At 45.8% G+C, this 9,455-nt stretch overlaps 1 protein-coding gene across 4 annotated transcripts in view; it reads left to right on the plus strand.

Annotated features, from left to right (window-relative positions):
- Positions 1-2,323: 2,323 nt before the first annotated feature.
- dnajc27 (DnaJ (Hsp40) homolog, subfamily C, member 27) overlaps positions 2,324-9,455 on the plus strand; it is a 50,266-nt gene continuing 43,134 nt past the window's right edge. For 2 of the 4 annotated variants that reach the window (XM_048601055.1, XM_048601052.1), the window contains exons 1-2: positions 2,325-2,557; positions 4,808-4,890. In XM_048601055.1, coding sequence (XP_048457012.1) covers positions 2,471-2,557; positions 4,808-4,890 — 170 coding nt within the window. In that variant the 5' untranslated portion in view covers positions 2,325-2,470. Of the gene's footprint in view, positions 2,558-4,807; positions 4,891-9,455 lie in introns of all 4 variants that reach the window. The other 2 variants (XM_048601053.1, XM_048601054.1) reach the window with 2 other exon arrangements.

Raw genomic sequence — 9,455 nt, forward strand, 5'->3', positions numbered from 1 at the left:
CAATGGGGGCAGGGCGGGCCGTGCGCTGAGCCAATGGGGGCAGGGCGAACCCCGCGCTCTTGTTGGGGCCAGTTGGGCACGTGAAGCGGTAGCTGTTGGGATTTGAATGTTGGCGCGGGAACGGGCGCATCAGGTTTCCCTCCGCGAAACCCCCACCCAAACCCAAACCTTTCAAGTAGTCTTCTGTCCCCAGATCTCAGTCTGAATTTTTATAGTGGCTTTAATATCAGAAAACAATCCAAGGCCGTTTACAGGAGAGATCAGGGCAGGTGTCCAAAAGATTGTTGAAAGATGGTTGTGGGTAGTGAAGGAGATTTGAAAACAATTACATTTTTAATATTGAGGCGTTATTATACCAATACCCAGTATAGGATAGTGAGCACAGGCTTGTGCAGCATTCATTCCCAAATAAAATCTGGCAGCAGTCTTGTAAGTATTTATTTACGAGAATGGAGGAATGTGCTGATAATCAAGTCCCACCACACCACTTGTCACACCAGCAGCGTAAAAGCTTTGATTTAATCACCAAAATAGCCAATTCTTACCTTTCTGCATTTCGATGTATACTAAAAGATTCCTCGATTTTACTGGATTTCTTTAATCAACTCGTTTATTATAACATAAAATACACTTTTAAAAACAAATGGCAAGACTGGTAAACATTTAAGAAATAATCAGAAATTATCGACCACGTGGTCAGTGTGAAGGAGGCTGCTGCAGTTAACTGGGAATTTGGGGCAAGGTGGGAATTCAACTGGTAAATATTTTGTAAGTTTAATTATAGTCTGAAGATAATCAGGCCTAACCATTAGGGAAGTTAAAATAGCCTAGGTAAACAGGCAGCTGCCTGCTAGTGGAAGTTATCTATAAAACAACTGAGTGTTAGGTGTTCACTACCGGCAAGAAGTAAGGAAAAACAAGTGACTCATCAGAGCTCTCTACATAAGAAGGGCTTGTTGAAAGCACAACCTCAAACTTAGCTGCATCATCAGTGTGGGCAAGACTTGGCTGAAGTGAGGCAGAGACAGGATAAATAATGGAGAATTTGGGGAACACTGGCTGGGCTGGGGTGCACTGGCTAAGCTGGGTAGCACTGGCTGGACTGGGGACTGAAAGACAACACTGGCTAGGCTGGGACACATGGCTGGGCTGGGGGCAGTCAGACAGCATTGGCTGGGCTGGGGCACACTGGCTGGGCTGAGGCAGTTGGACAGCACTGGCAAGGCTGGAGCACACTGGTTGGGCTGGGGCAATCAGACAGCACTGGCTAGACTAGGATACACTTCCTGGGCTGTGGCAGTCGGACAATACTGGCTAGGCTGGGGTGCACTGGCTGTGCTGGGGCAGTCGGACAGCACTGGCTACGCTGCGGCATACTGGCTAGGCTGGGGAACAGTGGCTGGGCAGGGTCAGTCGCACAGCATTGGGTAGACTGGTGTGCACTGGCTGGACTGGGTCTTGACTTACAGCACTGGCTAGGCTGGGGCACACTGGCTGGGTTCGGTCAGAAGGACAGCACTGGCTAGGCTGGGGTCAGATGGACAGCACTGGCTGGACTGGCTCTTGACTTACAGCACTGGCTAGGCTGGGGCACATTGGCTAGGTTCAGTCATAAGGACAGCATTGGCTAGGTTCGGTCATAAGGACAGCACTGGCTGGGCTGGGGCACACTGGCTGGGTTCGGTCAAAAGGTCAGCAATGGCTAGGCTGGGGTCAGACGGACAGCACTGGCTAGGCTGGGGTCAGATGGACAGCACAGGTTAGGCAGGGGCACACTGGCTGGGTTCGGTCAAAAGGACAGCACTGGCTAGGCTGGGGCACACTGGCTGGGTTCGGTCAAAAGCACAGCACTGGCTAGGCTGGGGTCAGACAGACAGCACTGGTTGGGCTGGGTCTTGACTTACAGCACTGGCTAGGTTCGGTCATAAGGACAGCACTGGCTAGGCTGGGGCACACTGGCTGGGTTTGGTCAAAAGGACAGCACTGGCTCGGCTGGAGTCAGACGTACAGCACTGGCTAGGCTGGGGTCAGAAGGACAGCACTGGCTCAGCTGGGGTCAGACTTACAGCACTGGCTAGGCTGGAGTCAGACGTACAGCACTGGTTCGGTCAGAAGGACAGCACTGGCTCAGCGGGGGTCAGACTTACAGCACTGGCTCGGCTGGGGCACACTGGCTAGGCTGGGGTCAGAAGGACAGCACTGGCTAGGCTGGGGCACACGCTGGGTTCGGTCAGAAGGACAGCACTGGCTAGGCTGGGGCACACTGGCTGGATTCGGTCAGATGGACAGCACTGGGTGCAGTGGGAGCGGCGATGTGAGTCTCGCGAGATGCCGTTGCAGTTGGCGGCGGCGGCGGCACGGGCCTGGTTTCTGTGTCCGGGACTGAGCAGCGGGGAGAGCACAGCGGGACACTGGAGGAGGAGGGTGTGTGAGGAAGGAGGTGGTAGCTGGGCCGCACTGCGCCGTCACCATGGAAACCAAGCTGCAGAAACGCAGTGAAAACAAGAAGCCGCTGAGGGTGAAGGTGATCAGTTTGGGGAGCGCCGAGGTGGGCAAGGTGAGGGAGCCCGGGGGTAACGGTGGGGAATGGGGGTGGGGAGGGCATTGTTCGCGGTAGTACCTCAGCAAGTCTCCTTAGACACCTTTCAAACCCAACCACTCTCCCATAGAGACAGAAAAAAAAACACCAGGGCAGCAGGACACCACCCTCCAGTTCCCCTACCATCCTGACTTGGAAATATATTAAAATAAAACAAAAAAATGTGGAGCTGGAGATCTGAAACAAACAGAGAGAACACAGCACTGATGTTTTGAGTGCAGTTTCCCTTTTCAAACCCTTCTCGGAAATATATTGTCGTTCCTTCAGTGTTGCTGGATCAAAATTCTGGATTTCCTTCTAGAACTGTGGACAGCAGCAGATCAAATAGGCTGCTCACCACCACTTTTGAAGGACAATTGCTACCAAGTGATCTGAGAAGACTATTTTTGACAGAGCAGTAATGACTTGGAAGTTGTTATTTGCAGGAATCGTGAAAGTGAAGACAATGAATTGTTTCAAATGGAAATTGAATTGATACTTGAAGGAAATACACTTGCAAGGCTCTGAGGAGAAAGTAGAGGGATGCACATGACTAAATTTGCTTTTCAGAGAAAATATGGTCACGATTGGCCACATGACCTCCTTCTACGTTTGATAACTGAGTGACTCTAACACTTCAATTCATTGCAATTTTAATAAATGGAAGTATCACGTCACTCTGCCATCTGTTTAACTCCTTTGTTGTCGGGAGTCACACGACACCAGGTTTCAGTCCAACAGGTTTATTTGAAATGATAAGCTTTCGGAGGGTAGCCTCTTTGTCAGGTGAAGTCATTTTTTGTCGGCGTTCAAATGGCAAAAGCAAGATAAACAAGAAATATTTGGTTTCAAATAGCTAGTGTAAATGTTACTTTAAAACTCTGTTTTTGGATAAAAATCTGCGATACCTGTCCCCGTGAACACGAGACTTGCATTTAGAAATTTTGATAGAATTGGATGCTGTCTTTTCAACAATGGGGTCAGAGAATTGTAATTGTCAAGCCTCTTCTAGTTCATTTGATTTATTACTTGCCCTGCAAAAGAAATGATCTTGTTAAATTTTAGCAACCTAGCCTGGCTAGTTTTTCAGTTTGTTTTTAATTCATTCATGGGATGTCGGCATCGCAACCTGGCCAGCATTTATTGCCTGTCCCTAGTTGCCCTTGAGAAAGTGGTGGTGAGCTGCCTTCTTGTACTGCTGCAGTCCACATGCTGTAGATGGACACCCAAAGCCCTTACGGAGGAAATTCCAGGATTTTGACCCAGAGCCTGTGAAGGAACAGCGATATATTTCCAAGTCAGGATGGTGAGTGGCTTGCAGGGGATTGTGTTCCCATGTATCTGGTGCCCTTGTCCTTGTCAATGGAAGTGGTTGTGTTTGGAAGGTGCTGTCTAAGCATCTTGAGTGAATTTCTGCAGTGCATCTACAGATAGTATTGACTGCTCCTACTGAGTGTTGGTGGTGGAGGGAGTTAATGCTTGTGGATGTGGTGCCAATCAAGCAGGCTACTCTGTCCTGGATGGTGTTAAGCTTCATGAAGGTTGTTGGAGCTGCCCCCATCCAGGCAAGTGGGGAGTATTCCATCACACTTCTGACTTTTTTGCCTTTGGCATTGGGGATGCATGAGTGAAAGTTGGAGTGAGTGGTTGTGTAGAAATGCAGAGACATTATAACTCTGCATTACAACAGTCAGTAAGACAACCTGTCAATAGGAGACATTTTTTCTGATATCATGTATGTACTGCAGTCAGTGGGTAATTCAGTTGATTTTATTTAGTGAATGTAAATGCAAAGTGATGGCCTCCTCATTTGCTGAGTTCAAGGTGATTAGGCAGTAGAGGGGACACTCCTTGGTAATGAGTTCAGAGATAGTGGGAACTGCCAATGCTGGAGAATCTGAGATAACAAGGTTATAACAAGGACATTGTCTGAAGAAGGGGCTAGACCCGAAACATCAGCTTTCCTGCTCCTCTGATGTTGCTTGACCTGCTGTGTTCATCCAGCTCTACACCTTGTTAACTCCTTGGTAATGTTAGGTATTGTGTACCAGCTGGAGCTTGCAACTATCTGCTACGTACAAACTCAGTATCATACTGGATGAGATTGCTTAATTGAGCACAGGTTGGGGATGAATTGGAGTATTTTCAGTTTGACATGAGGTGTGACTGATTTAAGTATTGATTTACTAGTGTAGCTGGAATTGCTGACTAATTGTGTTTCCTTTCCAGAGCTGTATAATTAAACGATACTGTGAGAAGAGGTTTGTCCCAAAATATTTGGCAACTATTGGAATTGACTATGGAGTGACAAAGTGAGTACTACCAGGAATGCTACTTTTCTCACTATCTTTCTTTAGTTGGTTTTCCTGATAGTGATTATTGTTAAATGTTGAAAACATGACTGGTAATAAGAAGGCTATCTACTTAAATTAGCTACGTTCTTGTTTCAAGAAAGTTTAAGAATGCATTCTTTAGTATTTGAACTAAGTTTAGATGATGAGACAGGAAGGGAGAGATTGGAGTGGGAGAGGGTTGTCAATGGGGAGCAGGGATTTGACCAGTAAGGTGAGGGTGGAGTGCTGAAAACCAATTCAAAGAACGAAGAGCAGTTCACACAGGAACAGGCCCTTCAGTTCATCAAGGCTGCGCCCATACATGACATTTTCTAAACTAAAACCTTTTCCCCCATGTGGTCTCTGTGCACGTATTCCCTGTCTATTCGTGTATCTGTCAAGATGCCTCTGAAACGTTGCTGTTGTATCCACTTCCACCATCTCCTTTGACCGCACATTCCAGGCACTTACCACCCTCTGTGTTTAAAAAAAGCTTGCCTCTCACATCTTGTTTAAACTTAACCCTCTTGAACAGAGGTCCCCTGGTAGTTGACATTTCTACCCTGGGAAAAAAGACTCCAACTATCCATGCCTCTCATCATTTTGTAAACTTCTGTCAGGTTGCTTCTCATCCTTTGACGTTCAAGTGAAAACAAACCAGGTTTATCCAATCTCCCCTTACAGCTAATACCCTCCAAACCAGGCAACATTATGTTCAACCATTTCTGTCCCTCTCCAAAGCCTCCACATTCTTTTGATAAAGTGGTGACCAGAAGTGCACAGAGTATTCCAAATGTGGCCTAACTAAAGTTCTATACAGCTGCAATATGACTTGACAATTTTTCTGCTCTATGCCCCAACCGATGAAGGAAAGCATGCCATATGCCTTCTTGACTATCTTATCTACTTGTGTTCCAACTTTCAAGAAACTGTATGTTGATGCTACTAAGAGTCCTGGCATTTACTGTATACTTCTCTCCTGCATTAGATCTTCCAAAACGTATAACACCCCATTTGTCCAGATTAAATTCCATCTGCCATTTCTCCACCCCAGTGTCCAACCTAGCTACTCGGTATCCTCAACGCCCCAGTCTTTGTGTTGTCTGCAAACTTACTAATCAGGCCACCTGCATTCCCCTCCAAATCACTTGCATATATATTGCAAACAACATAAGAACAAGGCATTCAGCACCCTAAACCTTTAGAATCGTAGAATCCCTTTGGCTCTATAAGTCCACACCGACACTCAGAGCATCCCGCCCAGATCCATCCTCTATAACCCACCTAATCTACACATCCCTGAACACTACAGGGAATTTAGCATGGCCAATCCACCTAGCCTGCACATCTTTGGACTGTGGGAGGAAACTGGAGCACCCGGAGGAAACCCACGCAGACACGGGGAGAATGTGCAAACTCCACACAGACAGTCGCCCGAGGGTGGAATTGCACCTGGGTCCCTGGTGCTGTAAGGCAGCAGTGCTAACCACTGAGCCATTGTGTCAACCCAAATGTGAATTTGCTGTGACTGGTTTTCTGGAGTTTGAGCGATGACTCATCCAGCAGGAAGTCATTTGAATTCGGCAAGTTGAGGAAGTGCAGTCGACAAGATTCGAACCTATGTGGTGAAACCCCAATGGATTTCTAATTCATTGCCTTAACCACTCACTCACGACTTCAACGTGTTTCAACATTCCGATTATAAAGACCGAATGATTTTATTTTACTTTATTTCTGATTGGAGTTAGAAGGGAGATGATGACCTAGTAGTATTATTGCTGAACTGTTAATCCGGAGACCCAGGTAGTGTTATGGGGAGCAGGTTCAAATCTAGCCACCAGATGGTGGAATTTGAATTCAATAAAAATTTTGAATTAAGAGTCTAATGACAACCATGAATCCATTGTCAAGTGTCTGAATAACCCTTCTGGTTCACTCATGTCCTTTAGGAAAGGAATCTGCCATCTTTACCTGTTCTGGCTTACATGTGACCCCAGACCACAGCGATGTGGTTGACTCTTAATTGCCCTCTGGACAGTTAAGGTTAGGCAATAAATGCTGGCCTAGCCAGTGATGCTGTCATCCTGTGAATGAATTTTAAAAAAAAACTGAGAAAATGACTGTTTTGCAGGAAAGAATTGTGGAAGGAATAGGTGAACCTTTATAAAAGCAAGTAACTGAAACTCATTGTATGTGCTGTTTACACTGCTGCTGCTTTGTTCAAGCAGTGGGAGAAGCTATTTGAAGACAGCTTGACTTCGGGGGTCCATGTACAAACTGAGATTCGGTCAGCAGCAGGTTGCTGACTGGTTTCTGGGGTTGTGACCAGTAGTGGGTGCCAATGGCCATTGGCCTGACAGCAACTATCTGATCAACACCCTGTTCAACTATGCAGGAGTCAATGATACTGGCAAAAGCCTGGAGCTCCTGAATGGGCAGATGATGTGTCTCTTTCTCTGTCCAGTGAAATACCAAAAACCGGACAAAACTTAGTTTATTTTTTCCTACTATTTGCTGAAATCTGTTGTTTTTAACCAAGAAGTCAGAGACTTTGTGATCGTAAATTAGTCACACTGTGTCTCCTGTGAAAGAGTGAGAGAACCCAAAGGAAAAATCAGAGAACTGAAGGACTTGGGAAACAAAACAAATGCTTCATCAAATCCTTAGGACTGGTGCTATTGAACTGTTTCTCCAGTACTTTTTCTCTCCACCTATCGCACCACTTTTGTAAGTCTGAAATTGATAGCAAGAAGCTGCATGCAAAACAAAATTTTCCACTGTACCTAGGTAAGTGTGACAATAATAAATCAAATCAAATGAATATAGAAGTCATAGAATCTGAGTGGGCAGAGTTGAGGAACTGCAAAGGAAAATGACTCTGATGGGAGTTATGTACAGGCCTCTTAGCAGTAATCAGGATATGGGACAGAAAATAAATCAGGAGATAGAAAAGACATGTAAGAAAGACACTATTGCAATAATCATGGGGGACTTTAATATGCAGGTGGACTGAGAAAATCAGGTTGGTAATAGATCTCAGGAAAAGGAATTGTGGAATGTCTACGAGATGGTTTTTTGGAGCAGCTTTTGGTAGAGCCCACTGGGGGACAGGCACTTCTGGATTTGATGATGTGTAATGAGGCAGACTTGATTAGAGAGTTTAAGGTGAAGGATCCCCGAGGGGGCAATAACCATAATATGATAGAATTCACCCTGCGGTTTGAGAGGGAGAAGTTGAAATCAAATGTAACCATATTACAACTGAGTAAAGATAATTAGAAAGACATGAGGGAGGAGCTGACCAGAGTTGATTGGAAGGGAAGCCTAGTGAGGAACTTCGTGGATCAGCAAAGGCAGGAATTTCTGGGGGTAATTCGGGAGGTACAGCAGAAACTTGTTCCAAGGAAGCAGAAACATTTTCAGGGGAGGATGACGCAACCATAGCTGACAAGGGAAATTAGGGACAGCATAAAAACAAAAGGAAAAGCATATGTTGTGGTGAAAATTAGTAGGAAGGTAGAGGATTGAGAAGCCTTTAAAACAAGCAGAGGATAACTCAGGATAAAGTGGTAAGAGAGGTGTAGTGATCGTAATGAGGTCAGCCAGCTGGACCTCATAGAATATGAGTTCCCTGATTGGGGCTGTTAAACTCGTCCTTTCAGGGAGACCTGGCAGACATAAAAAGCTAGAATCATAGAGTGATAGAGTAATACAGCCCAAACTGGTCATTGCTGACCATGGTACCCACTTGGCTAGTTCCAACTGCCCGTATTTGGTCCACATCCCTCTAAACCCTTCCCATCCATGTACCTATCAAAATGTTTTCAAATGTTGCTATTGTACCTGTCTCAACTACTTTCTCTGGCAGCCCATTCCATATACGCACCACTGTCTGCATGAAGAAGTTGCCCCTCAGGTCCTTCTTAAATCTTTCCCCTCTCACCTTAAACCTGTGCCCTCTAGTTTTCAATTCCCCATCCCTGGGAAAAAAAGACTATATGCATTCATCTTATCTATGCCCCTCATGATTTTATACATCTCAATAAGGTCACCACTCATTCTCTTATGGTACAAGGATTAAAGTCCTATCCTGGCCAACCTCTCCCTATAACTCAGGCCTACTAGTTCTGGCAACATGCTCATAAATCTTCTTTGCACACTTTCCAGTTTAACTATGTCTTTCCTATAACAGGGTGACCAAAACTGTACACAATATTCCAAGTGTGGCGTCACCAACAACTTATACAACTGTAACATAACATCTCCAATCCTATACTCAATGCCTCAACTGTTGAAGGCCAGCATATTAAATGCCTTCTTCATCACCCTGTCTACCTGTGATGCCGCTTTCAACAAGCTGTGTACATGTACTCCGAGGTCCTCCTGTTCCACAACATTCCTTGGGACCTGAGATAGTAGGAACTGCAGATGCTGGAGAATCTGAGATAACAAGGTGTAGAGCTGGATGAACACAGCAGGCCAAGCAGCATCAGAGGAGCAGGAAGGCTGATGTTTCGGGCCTAGACCCTTCTTCAGAAATGGCT

Source organism: Rhincodon typus, chromosome 9 (assembly GCF_021869965.1).
Source record: "Rhincodon typus isolate 14 chromosome 9, sRhiTyp1.1, whole genome shotgun sequence".
Taxonomy (NCBI): Eukaryota; Metazoa; Chordata; class Chondrichthyes; order Orectolobiformes; family Rhincodontidae; genus Rhincodon; species Rhincodon typus.